We start from the raw sequence: 18,946 nt of genomic DNA, 5'->3' as shown, positions 1-18,946 counted from the left end.
TGTGTGATGTCATCAGCCTGTCCTGTTCAGTTATCGTATTAGCGTATTCACAAGTCTGCAGCTCGGTGGAGCGCGGGGCAGTGAAAACTGGCCCTAACCGGCCCACACTACATTTGCATTCTAGCCTACATCTCCGCTCCCATCTGACTCTCTTATATAAAATCATTCTTACATACATCCCCGGATCTGACGAGCATGACTGACTCAACATCAGCACCCACAGTAACAACAGGGTCGTGGTGAATCCTTATCACTGATTGGTTATTTGGATTGCTGATAAACAGGATTCAAGAGAACGACATTATCTTAAAAGAACAGTGATGAAGTCAACATGGTCAAATAACACTGTGTGCTGGTGTACACTGTGGGCTGCCTGTGTGCCACATGTGTGTGTGTATTTGTGTGTGTGTATGTGTGTGTTTGGCACCACACAGACTCTCCCATCTTTGTCCTTCTGCTCCAGTGCTTTCCCCCGGGCCAAGAGTACCCACAATGCACCGCTTTCATGTCAACGCATGCAGACACAGTGAAATAATTTTCTCTGTCTCTGCCTTTTTTATTTCTTCTCTTATTTTATCATACGCACTTTGGAAAAATTCTCCTTTTTTTCCCATTTTCTTAACTTTGTCTTTCCTGTGCCCACGTATTTCTCTGTTATTTCTCTGCTGGCATCATTAGCCCTCATGTGACGGGAGAGCTAACACAGATTTTATCTTAAGATAGGTTTAATTTGAAGCAGAAGGCGTGCTCCAGCTTGTTCCTTGGTTTATATACCAAGGAACAATATTGTAAAGTGTATAGAAAGTGTAGAAGGCACCTTACTGCAAGCATAAGAATAGCACTCAGCCTGACATCAGACATCCCTCTGCATATCAAAGCAAATATGTAGCATATAAATTATAATTCTATCAATATTATATATGATATTTTAGTATGATTTTTGTAAACAACGTTTTATTACAATTTTTGGTAATTTGCAAAAAAATATATATATTGCGTATTTCCTAACTTGTCACCCTCGCTATTTCAGTAAAGTATGGTATTAGTCACATATTGACAGATCAATGACTAAAAGTAATTTTGTGTCTTTGGGGAGAGGTGGATGATGATGTCATCTCACAATTTTCCTAAAGATAATACTGTATCTACTGTACTCCATATGTCTCTGTTTCTACCCTCACACTTTTTTCCACCTATGTTTTCCATTTAATCTGTTGTTTCTTTTCCACTGCAACCACGCTGATGGCTAACAGAACAAGAGCCACACTGCATACCATCAACTTGCTGATTGCACCAAGTTATTATATGGGCGTGACATTGTGAGGCTTCTGAGTCACCGGGACGTGAGATGAGGCAGGCCACAGAGAAATCCTCTTGGCCACACTCTGTCTTAAATAAGCACAGAGGCAACGCACCCAACGCGTTTATGAAACTGTTTTCTAGTCATATATCTGGCCATTGTATTTATGGATGCAAACGTCTGTGCGGTGATGAACTCACGCCTTCTGCTGAACATACGCTCATGCAGGGGCTGGCGCTCCGACAAATAAAGCAGCATAGTCGGTATATGTGGGAAGTGAGTGTTTCAACTCAAAGAGGAGAAGACGTCACGGCAGACAACTGGAGACCAGGAAAACAAAGCCTAGCACAGCAGAGAATTTTATGGTTTCAAATATTATGTGTGTGTGTGTGTGTGTGTGTGTGTGTGTGTGTGTGTACTGACTTTACTGAGTGAGGAAATTTAGACCAGTCCTCACTTTTTCAAAGGGTTGTTTGAGGGTTAAGACTCGCTTTTAGGAGCAGGGTTAGAATCAGGCATTTAGTTGTGATGGCAAATGCATTATGAGTGTCCTCACTAAGATGGAAGTACAAGAGTGGGTGTGTGTGTGTGTGTGTGGGTGGGTGGGTGGGTGGGTGGGTGAGAGAGAGAGAGAGAGAGAGAGAGAGAGAGAGAGAGAGAGATCCACTTGAGTTCCCACTTACCCGCAGCTATGGGCGATTTCCTCTCATCCAGAAGCTGAATGGCAGTGCTGGCCAATACAACGCTCTTGTTTTCTGATCCTAAGCCACACACACAAGCACAAAAACACAACACACACACAGTTCGCATCACTGTCACATCATAATTTCTTATATTAGTTCTAAACTGACCACAGGGTGATTGGAGGGAGAAACACTGAACGTAAATACCACAGAGTACTATTTCATGGTTACAGCTAGAACTGCCATGGTCCTGAGAGGAAGAGTGCCGAGTGGAACTACGCAGAGTAAATAAGAGGCTTTCAGATCACTTGTATTAGCTGGCACTAATGGAGAGCCTGAGGCCGAGGACAGACGAGAACACATTCTCCCCCCTTGGAGGAAAAAATCATTTCTCTGAGACGTTGTTGAATATACTGTGTGTCTTTCTGTGAGTGTGTATTTGTGTATTCTGGCCAAGTCACTATGGAAAGGGCTGAACCTCTTCCTAACGTATCTTGTTTCAGCCCACAGCAATCAGTCCTTTCCACAAGAACACAGGCTAGAATTAATAAGAGAGGAAGGGGAGGCAGAGATGCATGGCGAGAGAAAACGAACAAATATGGGTGAAAGAGGAATAAAAGGGATGGAGGATATTTTAAAATGGTCTTTGAAATATAAGTGACTTTATTTGTGCCTGTGAAAAAGTGTAATTCCATTTTTAATTAACTTAGATGTGTCCTGCAGCACTTGCCAGCATTGTTTTTTTTCAGTAATCTTTGCAGACACTTGGTGGTGCCATTCCTATATTCATTTTATTACGCTAGTGACAGCTACTGTGTGGAGCTAGACAGAACTCAAAATTGAACCTGACTTATTTCTATCTATTTGACTCTGTGAGGAGAGTTGATTTTTTTTATCTTTTGTGAATTCCAAAAGAAGCACTGACCTGTGTTGAAAGGTAGAGAGTAGACAAAGGTACCAGGAACTTGTTCTGCCGCTCTCTTGTACCAGAGGGGAAAGTGATCGGCGTTGAACACCCCCTCTTTGTCTTCAGCTGTCAGGAAGTCTCTTGAAGCAGAAAGGAAACAGAGGTGAGAACACAGCACCCAAATAGAGCATGTGTGCACATTGTGTAAACATACTAGAGCGTGAAGAGTAAAACATTTCAGATACCGATATATCTGCAGATACATATATTCAAAGACTGCTTTTGATGAAGAAATGTATTTGAGACTTAATATTCTAAAGTTTAACCATAAACTTTATTATAAACAACTAAACATAAATGAAAACACAAATAAAACTAAATATATACTATTGAATTAAGAAAATAAAGATATTTTTATGTAAAATTTAAACTTAAATGCACATATTTCCTGTGTTGTTGTAAAATAAATGTATATCATCAAACATAATTTATCTACCTATTTATCTTGTGTTTTTTAAGTGCCCTTGTCCTGTTCTGTGTTTTTATTTTGGTTTTTATTGTTTTTTTAATTCTTTTGTATTTTTATTGTATTGTATCCAAATACCGAACTGCTATGATGACCTAATTTCCCTTTGGGGATGAATAAAGTGATCTTTCTATCTATCTATCATAAACAATGATACCAATACGTCTCTTTTTAGCAATTTTATCGGAGACAACCAATGAGTTGTACAGGTCGAAGACATACACACAGACAACATACATAAAGTCAGCATACTTACTGGTTGGTGAGCTGGTCAGGCACCACAAACATGTTGATTCTGGAAAGGCCTGTTCTTGTGCCGAGGTACGCAATCTCCACCCCTTTATCTGAGTTCCTGTGAAATATGACAAATAGATAAACTACAGTTTTGCACAAATACACAGAATCTTTGCTATCTATACTATCAAAAAGCTTCAAATAAATATGAAATAAACCACAAGACTTTTGAATGTTTTCAATGAGAACGTGGAAAAAGAAGAATGACATACTCAGATTTATTTAGCACCAGGCTGGTCCAGTAGGCCTCCAAAGGGGCAGTCACTACTGCATCAAAGAGAACCTCCTGAATCAGCTCCTTGTCACCTAACAAAACAAAGAAATGTATATTTTCACACATAAATCACGCTCATTAGTAACAGACGACCACAAAAACATCTGTTAATGCGCTGAAGGAACGTGGGCAGGTTTAACTCACATTGTAGGTGGGGTTCATGGCCACTGAGGTAAAGTTTGATCGCCTCTATCTGGGACAGGTAGCGATGTTCTGGGTGCTCGTCTGTGTTGCAGTAAGTCCTGTTGTATAATTAAATAGGACAATGCAAACATTTGTCATGATGATACATGAAACGCAGTAACAATTAGCTCTGGATTGTTTTTTTTAGTCGATTCCAGATTTTGTGCCGAGAATTGCAGTTGAACCTCAGTCCTACATTCCAGTTGTTTTTTTAATGCTACTCATCCACAGTGAATAAAACGTGGAGTAAAACAAAGATGGTTTTACAATTTAGGAGCATTAGTTTGAAAAGCGTTTACTGTAATTTGTTTAGATGTTGGTTCCCAATCCTGTTGACCACAAGTCATCAAGTGACACAAACCATCAAGTCAAAGTCCAACAGATCCCTAAGCTGTTGTGTAACTGCTTCATTGCAGTGGAATTGTTTGATTTTACAATTTGGCAGTATATTTAGGACCAGGTCCAATCACAATGTCACTAAAGAATGATGATGTTATCGCAGCGACGTCAGTTTGCTCTTACCATTCGTCTGCCAGCGCTACATCAGGATGCTCCAAGTCATGAAGTCCTGTACCAGAATAAGAACAATGTATCTCAAATTAAATAAGCAAAAGCACACGATATGAACTCATAATAATAGGAATAGGCATCTATAACTCGAACGCACACACTCTAAAACACACACAGAAACACACACTGGGGGTGAAAAATGTGTTTTTTGAATGGAACTGACAGGTCTGATTAGATCAGGAAGAGCCAAGTCATGCTCAGAGGGTTCCTCTTGATGGACATGTTTAGAGAAACACACGCACACGCGCATACGCACACACACAACCACAAATATTAACATGCATGAGGCTTGACATAAAAATAGACGCACATACTCACAGACACACACATACGGACGAAAGACGAAAATAAGTAAAAGAACACACCTAAGGAGCCGCTAAAGAATTTTTTTAACTTCTTGTCCAACTTTGGACGTTTTTTTCTACATTAAGATGGAATGTGTGTGCGAGTGTGTGCGAGCAACAGAAAGACGGAAGAAAATGGGAGAAAGAAAGACCAGATGTAAAATGATGCTGCGTTACGTATATTACTGGTGTGGTGGATTAGTAAAAACATTTTTCTACTTTTGAGCACTTGTACTTTATATATTTTCATTTCATGCTACTTTGAACTTTTAGGCCATTCAACATTTGAGAGAAAATCTACTTGAGCTACTTTGCTACAATTTAAAAACGACAGTGTCAAGTTAGTCCTGTAGACTTTCCATACCAATTATATGATCAGCTTATAAAATATGGTGCATGATTGCTAATTAAACTACCCAAGAGTATAAAGTAGATAAAATTAGCTCCTCATTAAAATTCCCCTGACATTTTAATCCATAAGAAATAATAATCCTATTACATAATAGTATGAAGCTCTGAAAGGGGCCATTCTGCTCAATTTAGAAAACTATGGAGTTCAAACACATAGTTGAATTCTGCATCTTCTGAATGTGGTTATTTCGATTCCTTTTAATTATTTGTTGAAAAGAGTTTGTTACAAAAAAACACATTTGATTTTCATGTGAACTTCAAACTACATGTTAATCAAATCATTAAATCCTTCTACTTCCATCTATGAGACATTTCTAAAATGAAATCTGTTCTCCCTGATTTAGAAAAGCTGATACATGCCTTTGTTTTTTCCCGCCTGGATTATTGCAACACCCTGTATACATGCCTCAGCCAAACCGTGGTAACTCTTTTGCAGCTTGTTCAAAATGCTGCTGCTCGTATTTTAACAAAAACAAAACGTAGGGATTTTTACGGTTCTTTTAATAACTTTTACAGCTCAACATGGGCTGGCCCCCACATACATTTCACAGCTCTTGACTCCCTATACTCCTGGTCGTAACCTGAGATCGGCCAGCCTGTCCCTGTTGGCTGTCCCTATAGGTCAAGGCTGGCTGCTCAAGGTGACCGGGCTTTCTATGTCATGGCCCTGAGGCACTGGAATCCCTGCCTGATGAGATTAGGCTCGCCAACTCACTACCGATCTTTAAATCACTGCTCAAAACACATTTTTATAGGAAAGCATTTCTGTGATGTGACTTGTAATCATTTTCATTACAACAATCAGTCTTAGAGAGTTCAAATGTGACGTTCCTGATTTTTATTGCCTGCCCAGGAACTACAGATGAAAATCAGCCTGTCAATAAAGTAAATAAGTCAAGCACAAGAAGTACGATAAACACTATTGGACGTTTTCATATTCAACAATAGACTGTAAATATACCTCTAGGTCCCACCTTTACACATCCTCAACCCATCATAAGTCAGTCTCAGCTGTCAATCATGACGTTTTATTCCGTTTTTATAGCATCAAAAAATTAATTAAAGCCAAACTTGTCTGATATTAATTGACCAATACTGCAGCCAGCCACCAGGGGCCAATGCAGATGATTTGGCTTCATGTTTTGGGAGCTAGGTACGCACATAGCCTACGCACTGGGCCTACGCCATTGTGAGCATTCGTAGTTGTGTGTAGGTGTTTGTGCGTCGCTTTGCAATTAAACCACCAAAACACTAGTGCCCGTAGAGTTTCTATGCCACTGTGCTGAGTTTCCACTTAATTCATTCTCTGGCGTCTCTGTTTACTTATTAACAACAGCGAGTGCTATCATGTCTGAGCTGATAAATCTTGAAGAGCACTTAGCATAGGCTGGAGCTACATCGCAGATTCCACACAGAGGCATGAATTGGGCTTTTAGAAGTGTGAGTTGAGCGAGAGACACAAATACGTAAGACCATGTAAGACAGCGGGTGAGAATGGGGTTAAGATGTTTAGGCAGACAGATATGATACAGATAGAAAAGAGTAAAAGTGAGTAACAAAGAAAAGGAGACACACCTTCCTCCACAGTGACGTTCCCTCTGAAGAAAAACTTCCCGTGGCCTCTGGAAAGAGCTACACCTAGACTAAAAATAAAAATAACAGAAACAACAACAGGGCTTTTGAATCGATATCATTCCCCAGTTCTTTGTTGTGCAGAGAGAACAGGAAATACTGATCCTTCAGTCTCTCTAAACTTTGTTCACAGCTCACAGAAACGTCTCTTACCTGAAAGGTGTCCCCTTGATATCTGTGTAGTAGTAATCATTATGCAACACCAACACACGCTTCTGAAATAAAACAGAAGAATACATTCTGTGACACACTGCAGTAAACAACAGTTTGTGATGGCTGTTATCTGCTCTGATTCCTTGCACTCTGGCGCCATCCAGTGGTGCAGGCTGAACATGCCTTTAGTTAGCAGTCTGCCTCACGACCTGTTACTCCTCCTGATGGATGTGTAGGTTTTGCAGTGCGAGTGTTTGGATAAGGATTGTAAATTTGCATGTGTGTAGTTTTGAGTGCGTGTATATGTGTGTCTGCAGATATGCATTTACATATTGAATGCTTAATAATCAGGGTAATGTATAATGCTCTCGTCTAAGCTCTAAAAATGCAAAGTACACACACACACATGCACACACTAACGTGCTGCCACACACCTGAATGCCTCTCTCTCTCAGACAGAAGTAAAACAGAATCTCTGGGCTGCTGCTGTCTCTCCCGTATTCAGCCACATGTGCTTGGCGGAGATAACGGGCTCACACACAGACAGACACACACACCCATGCATGCAGGGCAAACCAAAATCAAAAACAAAATCCCCTTGTCGATCCTGTACACGACTGCTCCAAGTGCAGCAACCCCTTGGCAGCATGCACTCTCCCCCTGTCGAGTATTTTCTCTGGCTCACCCAGCGGGACAATTCGAAACGTGTTTGTTAGTGTGTGTGTGTTGTTTCATTTCTGGATGTCAGTGTCCTCACCCCTTTGTCGACGCTCTTCTTCACCTCCATGGAGAAGATCCCCGTCTTCCTGTTGACCATGGCATTTCTCAGCTGGCAACACAGAGCACACACACAGAGATTTCCACACATCAGATTTTTGTTACACTGACGATGTGAAGATGCTTACTGAAGATTTGGCTGCAAGTGTCTCACCGTGTCGTCCTTATCCTCCCATTCCACCTCAGACAGATCCACACTGCTGTAGTTTGGCTTCCTCCGCTTTTTGCCGTCCCCGTACTGGAGACACAGGCCCATGTAAACACACATACAACATCAGGCATAGAGAGATATTGGAAGAAATTAAAAGTATTCTATACTAGACGGCTGCTGGCTGTTACCACCTCTGCCAAGGAGATTATGTTTTCACCTCTGCCCATTTGTTTGATTAAACAAGCAACTACACAGATTACCACAAAATGTGGTGGAAGGATGTGTTATGGGTCAAGGAAGAACCCGTTAAGATTTAGATTTGTTTTTCATTCGCTAAAATATTGCGCAGATTAACGTTTTTCAACATTTTCATCCTGTTCTGATGGAATCATTCATTGATGTTGATTAAAGAAAATCAGGCATAAATGTATCTATGAGTTTGTGAAATTAGCTGCAGCTTGATTGAATTAATGTTATTGATAATTAATGGATCTATTAATGCATTACTGTAATCCTTTTTTATTATGTATGTATCATATCCATTTTTTTATATTATAGTCAGCGAAATATAAAAGAATCAGTGAAGTAAATAATGTGAATGCCAGTAAATACAACCCAGTGAGAGTCAATTCACAATGATTTAAACCAGATAAAATCAGCATATGAGAAGCAGGAAAATGGATGCCACACAAAAGCAGCAAAATTGATTTTCCATCAGAATACGACATAGGAGGAGAGAGACAGAACAGTTAGCTTAGCATAAAGATTGGAAGTACATGGAAGTACTACATGGCGAAATACTCACACTCTAAATCTCATATCTCATATCTAATTTTACACAAGCAGAAATGTTAAAAGGTTAAAGGTTTTGGTTTTCACACAGCATTACATACTTTATAATGTCTTGGTGAGTGCAGCACCTGGGCTGATATCAATCTTCTCATTATTAGGCACAAACTAGCACTCAGAAAAGCTCAAACCACTGCCAAGGCCCAACAGTCCCCTTAAATTCACGCAAGTTGCACCAAATTGTACACAATCAAAATATTTAATGAATGTTAGTCACAATTTTTTGTATCTAGATCCATGCATTACCAGATAGGAAGTTGGTGAAAACAACAAATCACTTCCCATTTTGTAAAATTAAATCAAACTTTAATGGGTTCCTCCATCACTGATACCACATCCAGCAGTTTCATGGTAACCCATCCAGTAGTTTTGTGTAGTGCTGCTAACTAACCAACAAACTTACTCAGTTAGAAACTATTTGGCCGAGGTTTTAAGCTAAATTCCCACAATCTCAAACAATTACTATTTTAGAATAATGACCAAATTCATGCAATGTGTGATGTTCATACTACTATCATTTCTCCTCTCCCTCTTCTCCCCCCCCCCTCTTCCTCTCCTTCTTCCTCTCCTCTCCTCCAGCAGTATTGGGTTTATAAATATGTACTATACTATATGTTTGTCTGTGTGTACACTTGTGAGTCCTCCTCTCCATTCATCTGTCAGTGAGAACAGCTTCCCACCTCTCATTAGTTGTTAAACACTGCTCATTAATGTCTTTAATTAGACCACCATCAAACCATCCGTCTGCCTGTCTCACTGTCTGCTCTGTCTTCTCCTCGTCTGTTCTCTTTCCTTCCCTCCATATCTCTCCATTTTCATCCAGTGCTGCTCCCCACCTTATCGCTCTGCACCTATACTCTCACATTAGGCAGGTTCCTTGCTTTCCTCAATCTCTCTCTCTCTCTGCACTCGCTCCCCTCATCCTCTTGTGGTGGGAGAGGAAGCACAATGGAGTTAATCACAGCCATTCAGAAGCTGTATCTCTGTCTATTCACAGCACAGTGGAAGCCTGGAACATAGTCCCCTCATCTGCATACCACCATGCAGCCAACACACACACACACACATAAACATAGAACACAACCACGCACACATTTATGTCAATCAGCATCACAAAGTGAAAACGAAATCAGTAATCGACTTGACAGGAACTCAAGACTTACTATTCCTCCGTCGTCTGAACAAAATAAATTAATACATTTGGACTTCAACCTCTGAGCTGTAAAATACATTGTTATGATAATAAGATTCATAGTCAAAGTGGTGACAGAGAGATTGAATAGCCAATACTCACAAGTGGCCGTAGATCTGGATGCGTAAGGATGTAGCCATTGTTGGTGATTGCAAAGGCGTAACCGTGAATGCCCAGCTAGGTAATACACATGCAAGACACAGGCAGAATGTTTGTCTTTGCAGTGAAAACTGCAAAATACAAGAGGATGACATCATTTGTCCATATCCAAAATAATGAACTCGCAAAACTGAAAATCTTACACCAAACCAAGGTTTAAACCTACAAGTGGATAAAACAACATCAGGGCATGTGATGAGGCAGGGACAGAATGCATTAGTAAACATAATGTGCATAATTTTCCCGTCGGAGCTGGACATGAGGAATGAGCTGTGAATAATCTGCGTCCAAACATCAGAGAAGCCTCTGATTTAACTGCTTTAGCATTCAGTTACTGCACTGTGGAGCTGGACTGGTGTATGCACAGACCTGAGTCAAAAAAGAATTTCTGATCCAGGTGAAGAGCACATTCACACTGCTCAATCATAAGGTTTAAATGGCAGTAGAAGTCGTGATTGTGAGGAGGAGTAACTCATGTTTATAATTACCCATAAGGACTGAGTGATGTTGAGTGTGGTACCTTATATTTGGGGATGGTCTTAAGCAGCTCAGACACAGGCACATCTGTCCCAACAACTCCCAGAAGGATGCCACGGTTTCTCTGGAAGCACACACATTAAAAAATATTTTGAAAGCAACACGCTTTCTTAGAGATGCACTGTTGAAAAAAATGTCATTGTGCAATATATATTTAATTAGTGATGCTCTCATGCATCGTAATTTACTGACTCCAATCAAAGTAAAATTAGCGTCCATCAAAATGTGCACATAATGAACCATCATTTCACAATTTGCGTTTATACTCTCGAAATCGAATTCCTCTCCAGTTATGCAAAAAGTAATTGATTAAGCTTTCAATTAAAATGCAAGTTCGCAGGAGAAAATAATTCAGGGAGATAGTTGTGGCAAATTACCGTCTCATTCTTTGTGCTGAACACAGGCATTGCCACCGTGGTCATCAGAACCGGACTCTGACCGTCCTCCATCTGAGAGTCATGTGATGCAAAGAGTGAGAGAGACGGCGATGGAGAAAGAGAAAGGGAGACAGGGAGGAGAAAAAGAGGGAAGCTAATGATGAAACATTGTTATAGTCACAAATGAAAGGTAACTGCACATCACACTGCACTGGCAGCACACATACACATGTTGCTTCATAACTCTCAGTGAGTGATTATTTCAAGCTGCAGAAACTCCTCAGCAGTGAACCTGGTAGGAATCCTGCGGCAGACCTAGTTGTGTTATCTTCTTGAGGGACCTGCAAAACTTCCACGACATGTTTTATTCATGTTTATTATTTGCCTTAAAATGTACTCAATCAGAGCCTATGCTTTGATCTCATACAGAACAAGCTTATCCACAGGCAGTTTGGATCTAGGTATCTTCCCTTCCCACAGACTGCTGGAATTATTATGATATTTATCTTTCCGCCGGCCGTCTGTATCTGACGATGATATCCATATTAGATGAAGGCTTAATACTGTCCCATTTTCCTTTTGTTTTGTCCCTTCCCTCGTGTGTGTCCATGTGAGTGTATATGAGTGTGTGTGTGTGTGTTAGTTTCCATCCTGGTGTGGCTCCTGGATTGTTTCCCAATCAACTCACCTCTACACCTTTGCTTCATCAGCCAATCTACTCATCGCTCCTGTTGCCGTATTTAAAGGCGTACTGCACACTTCAATGTATATTTTGAGCTGAATGGGCTGATTTGGCTCATAACACCACCTAGTGTTTTGGACCTTGCAGGGCCAATGCTGACGAAGAGTCAACGGGTCGACCCCATGCTAGGTTATTTATATATTAATTTGAATTTCCCTACGGGATTAATAAAGTACTTCTGATTCTGATTAATAAGTTTTACACCCTCTAATGAAAGGTAGGCAGCCCCCTGCCACCTGGGTGAGCAGGAACCTGGATTGCGGTGGTCATTTTCAAATCTATGCTAAATCGAAACTCTTAACCCCCACATCGTCAGCCTTTAAAGAACGTCCCCCATCCTCTCCTGCCCCTCCATGTCCAAAGATATGGCTGCTTCAGCCATGACCGTCTCACAGCTACCTGCGCAAGATGTTAGAACAGCTCGGGACAACCAAGCTCCAAAGACACGGTTGCTCCAGGTGTCTCAGCACCAGCTGCCTGTGCCAGCATTTCAAAAGGCTTGGGACAACTGTGGTCTTGGGAGTCAGTAAACTCCAGAAGTAAGAAACTGTTGAACTATTTATTAAGATTTTGTTGGGGGTGTGCTCTTAACTGTGACAATGATGTCATGACCCACCACGCTCATGGATTGCACTTAATAAAAGTGAACTCTTCTGGTTCAAATGGTAACGATGTGTTTGTTAGTTAAGTGAAGTAAAGTGTTTAGTTTAATTGACTGGCGGTTTTCTTACCCTCACTATGTCTAGACATTACTGGCACAAAGGTGTGTGTGCTACAACTGGTGTCGTCACTCATAGCTAGACAACTTTGATAACTTAGCACAAGCATAATTTGGGGAATTTCCAGGGAGAGGCATTTCAGCCAAAACTTAGAGGTGAGGTTACACTTAACTCCCGGCTCTGTCTTCTGTTCAGTCACTTTTAGTGGTATTACACTGCTGCACTCCTTCGCCTGTAAATTTGAAATTACTTGTCTGCCAGTTGTTTACACGTGTCTCTGAATCATCGGTACCTGCCTGCCAATATTCCCCCATGCCCTGCCATGTCTTTGTCTGAAACCCTGGATCTGAACCCTGAACAGATCCCTTGCCTGCCTGCCCAGCTCAGTAACCTGGATCTCCTGCCAGCTCTGTAATCCAGAACCTCAGTATTTGTTCCTATCTTGCTTTTTGCTCTCCTTGTATCACTATTGCAAGTTTTTAGCAACAAATTTCTCAGGCTTTGTGTTCAGCAAAAAGTGGTTTGACCTCATCATAAATCATAAATGATGGTCACTTGTGCAATTTGTGTTAGAGCCGTTTCAGGTAAGTGGTGCAAAATGAAACCTGGAAAAAAAAAATTGTTAAATTCTGCAGCAATCAATGGAGTATCGTTTTGTCTGATTCTGCCAAACGCACTTTATCATCAGGTTCCAGCATGGTCAATGCGAACTTTCAAGGGGAACTGCCCATTTAACCAATCATTTCAAAGGAACATTACACACCTCCTGTACCTTCTCCTTCCTCCAGCGCTCACCCCCTTTCCCAGCAGTAATAATGGCTAATGACAGGAAACTGCTAGCATCCATTCGGTCTCCCTCAGATACCGGGGGAAAGCTGAAGTGGTGACCAGAGTTGCGACAGCTGTTAATAGCAATCCAGAGAGCAGTGAGGACTTCAAAGAGAGAACAAAGTACAGCTGCTGTAACAATGGACGGCCTTGCTGCTGCGGAATGGGATCGATCACAGGTCAGGGGAGGCGAGCAGAGCCTCATCTAAGCTCAGATCTATTGGATCATATATCACCGGTCTTGAAACATAAAAAAACGACATTTACTGTGTATCCCCATCAAACGTGTACTCTTTGTACTTAATTCTAAAACCCTGTTCAGACCTGGTATTAACATCCATCCTGAGAGATCCAATCACAAGTGGACAACATTAAGAAAGTGTGTTCACCCTTAGTCTCCTGTGACCACTTGTGATCCAATCTCACTTTCCCGTTCTATATTCAAATAATCATATATGTCATTTGTGTTGGCAAAGACCATATTATGATGTTTTTACCTTGTTTGAGTGTACAGGTTTGCGCCATAACACGGTGTGTGTGTTTGTGTTTGTATTGGTGTGTTGGCACAAGTGAGTAAACAAGAGATAGAGAGAGGTAGACGAGTCAGGATGAATCTTGTACGGCTGTGCGATGAAGAAATATTTTACCATTTAGGAGAAGTATCAATCATTATGTCATGGTTAGTGTTAGTGTCAACGTGTGGGCATGGAGAAGTGTAAAGATGCATTTGATTCATTGTGAAATTATAGTGGGTCAGAGGACATCAGCTGAGGGGGCGGTCCTTCACATAGGCACAGGACGCATTTGCATTGGGTGAGTTCATACCTGCACTGAGAGCTGTCCACATTTGATCAGAACAGATGTTAAAACCAGGTCTGAACAGGGTCTCAGATGCTCTATTTTCTGGATTTGTTGAAAATCAAGCTTTCCCATGCTGCTCTGGGAAATGACTTGGTATAATTAAGCAGGAGATGAAGAAAGGAAGCGAGCGACTGCATCTGCTGGATTCAAAGCCAACATCACACAGATGATCCTCAGTTGCCCTACCCAGGGGATGGAAGCCCTTTAAACCTGTGCTTCATTATCCAAGGAGAGGAAAGAGACACTTCCTTGAACCCTAAATGAGCGTCCTCCAACAAGACCTTGCCCCAAGTCCCAAAGGGAGTGCTCCTTATCTAGAATTTGGCTTATCATACAAAATCTGCAACCTCTGAGTGCAAGGTCAAAACTAAGCACACATTTGGGCCAATTCTGCATCATCGTTGCCTCTGTGGCTTTATCTGTATCCATCAGAGTAAATGAGGTGTGCAAGTCCTTTCTCCTGCTGTGGGTCAAAGAATGAAAAAGAACCCCACTGGGATCTAATGCACTCGCTCCCCGCTGACACAAATACCCACAAGCTTACACCCCTCAGAGAGTTCAGATACACACCCGTGCCCCATGTTTGGTGTCTCACAGGACACCCCTTAATCTAGGTTGCTGTGAAAGATTGCGTGCTGGTGGACGAAATGACTCTTGTTTCCTTGGAGACAGGGCTTAATGATGTTGGTGTGTCTAAGTGCAGGAACCAGAGCCCCCTGTGGGCTCCTACGGGAAAACATACCCGAAGCAGAGCTGGCATGGACCCAGCAGACTGTTATCCTTCACGGGTGTTTTTGGGATTATCTATGAAAGCTCTCAATTACCTCAATCAATGTTATAGAAGCAGACTTTACATTCATCTGTTATGACATTTCGAACAGCTCACAACTCCAATTTATCATCAAAAGGTAATCTATTGCTACTGGCCCTCCAATCTTCCAGTCTTGTTCTTTGAACTTTAGCATTTTTCCTCTCAAACCCACATCCTTCTTTATATCCTCCATATTCTCTTACCCTCTCATACTGCCCTTACACTTGTCCTCAAATTCTACCCCCCCTCCCCCAGACACACACAGACACACACAGACACACACACTCACACTCTTCTCCCTCCTCCTCCACCACCCTCTCATCATTCCTGAGCTCCAGTGTCAGTTCATCTGACAGAGTGGGAAACAAAGCCAAATGAGCCAGAGAATGATGGATGAAGCCAGTGAGACGGAGGATGGGGAGGGAGCAGGAGGGAAATGGTGGAGTGGAGGGATGATCACAGGTGGAGAGACAGAGCTGGAGAGGGAGACGAAAAGCTAAACCGAGAAAGACAGGGGAGATCTGTTTGGAAAGATTATTAGGTTGCGCTGGAGGGTCGGAAGGAGTTAAATTATAGGATGAAGGCTATGTCTGGAAGGACGATACCCATCAGCCCTGGAACGCAAATCTCAGATTCCTCTGACTTTCTTTACACTGGGCCAATCCGAGGAGTTTGATAAGTTCTAGACACTATGACCACGCGGGATGTCAGTTTGTGTGTCTTTATGTCTTTATGTCAATTCAATGTCAGTTTTACTTTTTAGACAACTGTTTGTGTGTGTGTGTCTGTTTGTGTGTGTGTGTGTGTGTGTGTGTGTGTGTGTGTGTGTGTGTGTGTGTGTGTGTGATTTCTTTTAGCAGCCCGAGCTGTGCTGGGATGATTACAGATTCCTGGCTAATCCCAATTATCATGTCTGACAATGTGATATCTATTTCTGTTTTCTGCTGAGCCACTGCGATGTCAATCAGCTCGATTCTATCACACCAAAAGTACCATGTCAGACATATGGCCTGCCAGCTGTCTAACGCGACTGCTCTGTGCTCAGCTCATACTGATAAAAGGGGCATAATAATCTTATGACTATAGAGCTGCTTATCTCAACCCACATATGATTCATAAAGTAATGAAAAACAAAACACTGAAAATGATAAAAAGGCATCAAAACAGATCATCCCACCCGTCATTACAGGCTATTGAATTTTCAACTTCAAGACAACAAAACATCTTATTCTGGAGAATTCCACCAAAACAAATAACATAATATAATCTTGTTTTCACACCAAACTCACACAAGCAAAAGAGCAAAAATGTCGCCTCACATTTACAAACACTGCAAAGCCCAGAGATACTGGCACAGCACGACCAACACAGAATCGTCAGTGATGAATGAGCGCAAGCGTGTGCACAGACGTGCGCGAGTGTGTTTGATCAGACGTGCAGAAGAGAGCGAACGATTGAGCCAATGCCAACAACGATGCATGGTTGGAATCAGGAGGTTGACGGGCAACATACGACACTGACACACAAGAAAATGCCGTCGGTATGGTAGTTAGTTCACCAAAATTACGCCTTGTTCTCACAGAGATCGAGGTCCAAAATGCACATGCACACGGAATGCACATGAACACACAGCAGGCCTCAACACATGACAATACAGCAATGACCTGAAATCAGTTTTTTTTCTTTTACCTTTTGTGCTTGGGGTAGCTAAAGAGAAAAGATTAAGGAGGAGGGAGGAGAAGGCAAAAGAGGAGGAGGAGAGAAAGGGTCAATACGTTTGTGTGAGAAAGTGTCAGAAAGCCTTCCAGTGTAGTTTCCACCGAATGGAGCTCCAGCTCCAGTGGGTGCGTTAAATCCACTGACATTGACTTGACTGCAACTTTAAAAACATTGACTGTGTCAAGAGAGGAGAACTTTATAGCTAGGAGGCTCACGGCAGAGGAAACAACACTTAGGCTGAAAGTGTTGAGTCACTGCTGAGTGCATGCACTTTGACTGTGATAAATGGACGGGGATAATGAGGACAAAAAATAAGCCGTGAAAGGCAGAGAAAGGTAAAACATGAGGGACATGAAGAGGATTGCGGAGAGAAGAGTTCATTTTCATGTTGTATTGCACTGAATGCCTGTGGGCATTTCTGCTGGAGGGCACTCACCTTTGTCTCCTTACATTTATGAAGCTCTCTGTCTCTTGATCTATTTAGAAACAACTGAGGACAAATGGCTGCCGTTCACTCTCTCTGACCAAAAACAATAACTTGAACAAAAGAGGATTCCTGTGGATGCATGAATACCACAGTTCATTGTGTATAGATTATGCATTTCAGAGAATCCTTTTGTCCGCTACAGAGAACTATAAAGCATGTATAGGGGATCAAGCTGTGATTATCTAATAACAATATTAGATATGTGCCATTTTCATGACTATTTGACCCAGCAGCCACTTTATACCTCTCGCTAAAACTAAACCAGTGAATCCTATCTCCATGAAGCTTGTAATGTTCAATTTTTAAGGAACTGCTTTAGAGAGGTGTTTTAATGATTTGGAGGCGATACAGTCTGTGCTACTTTTGCATTATACTGACAGCTGACTTTATTAATTGGTGCACTGCATTTAGTGAACCGAACATCAGAAACACCTGCCAGCAAACATAAAATAGCACAAAAAACGCCGCACACCCCAGTTTATTGTCATAAAATGAAATGCACTTTCAAAAACAGTCCTAACACGGTGTACCAAAGAAAGTGGAAAGTGGAGTGAATTTAAGGTGTTTGTCTGTGTGGGCTATGAAACAAGGTTGGGAGCTCAGAACCAATGTTCTACTCACGCTACACAACTCCCAAACACACACAGGAGGCTCATTGACTTAATAGTTTCATCTGCTGCGCACACATTCTTTCACACATTCAGGGACATACAAAGGCAATGTGCTTTGTCAACCCACTGCTTTTATTTTATCACTACCATCCAGAGTTTACAATTCATCCCAACAATACACATGTGATAAAACAAAGTGAGTGGTAGATTAAGCTTTCTCATGTAAATCTCTCAATCCATCATTGAGTATTGAAGGACACGTATAACACTTGTCAAACAGCTACCTGCTACAACCCAAACCCTAAAAAGGCCGGGTCACACCAGAGCAGAACATTTCCTACACGCACTGGAGGACACGCCCCAATCACATGGCCAATCAGAGTGGAAGAAGCTTAACAGGAGGGGGCTTAAAACCCAGTGTTTCAGACAGAGGCTGATATGAGGTTCCGCAGCAATGGACAATAAGCAAGAGAAAAGTGATGTGGTTTTGTAAAAACCTGAAAAGGAGCATAATGTCTCTTTTAACGATCCATAATGTGCAGAGTCCAGTGGGCATGTGTGGTTAGAGAGGACGACGGGAACGTCCAGTAGCATGTGAAAGATTGTTGTTGCCAACTCACGGTGTTGTCGATGTAGGCCTCAGTCCACACTGTGTCGTGCTCCCGGTCGATCACCTTGGGACGACTTAGGACATGGAGGTACTCCATCACGTTCTCCTGCACGTCGGCCAATGTGGAAATCTGAGTGAAGTATCCTATTGGGCAGAGAAAGGAAGACGGAGAGAGAAAAATGATGCCGGGGCAACAGGGTCATGTCCTGGCTCATCATTGCTGCCCCCTCAAAAAAGGG

At 41.8% G+C, this 18,946-nt stretch overlaps 1 protein-coding gene across 4 annotated transcripts in view; it reads right to left on the bottom strand.

Moving 5' to 3' along the window:
• cacna2d3a (calcium channel, voltage-dependent, alpha 2/delta subunit 3a) overlaps window positions 1-18,946 on the bottom strand; it is a 108,373-nt gene that overhangs the window by 26,880 nt on the left and 62,547 nt on the right. For 2 of the 4 annotated variants that reach the window (XM_069526665.1, XM_069526667.1), the window contains exons 12-26: window positions 18,718-18,851; window positions 16,970-16,987; window positions 11,320-11,391; window positions 10,926-11,006; window positions 10,349-10,423; window positions 8,209-8,292; window positions 8,035-8,106; window positions 7,278-7,339; window positions 7,068-7,135; window positions 4,690-4,735; window positions 4,129-4,226; window positions 3,923-4,016; window positions 3,673-3,768; window positions 2,909-3,030; window positions 1,984-2,061 (exon numbers count right to left, since the gene is read on the bottom strand). In XM_069526665.1, coding sequence (XP_069382766.1) covers window positions 1,984-2,061; window positions 2,909-3,030; window positions 3,673-3,768; window positions 3,923-4,016; window positions 4,129-4,226; window positions 4,690-4,735; window positions 7,068-7,135; window positions 7,278-7,339; window positions 8,035-8,106; window positions 8,209-8,292; window positions 10,349-10,423; window positions 10,926-11,006; window positions 11,320-11,391; window positions 16,970-16,987; window positions 18,718-18,851 — 1,200 coding nt within the window. The remainder of the gene's footprint in view (window positions 1-1,983; window positions 2,062-2,908; window positions 3,031-3,672; window positions 3,769-3,922; window positions 4,017-4,128; window positions 4,227-4,689; window positions 4,736-7,067; window positions 7,136-7,277; window positions 7,340-8,034; window positions 8,107-8,208; window positions 8,293-10,348; window positions 10,424-10,925; window positions 11,007-11,319; window positions 11,392-16,969; window positions 16,988-18,717; window positions 18,852-18,946) is intronic. The other 2 variants (XM_069526666.1, XM_069526668.1) reach the window with 1 other exon arrangement.

This window comes from Paralichthys olivaceus, chromosome 6 (assembly GCF_024713975.1).
Source record: "Paralichthys olivaceus isolate ysfri-2021 chromosome 6, ASM2471397v2, whole genome shotgun sequence".
Taxonomy (NCBI): Eukaryota; Metazoa; Chordata; class Actinopteri; order Pleuronectiformes; family Paralichthyidae; genus Paralichthys; species Paralichthys olivaceus.
The sequence above is the reverse complement of the archived record's forward strand: the minus strand, read 5'-3'. Positions and strand labels throughout refer to the sequence as shown.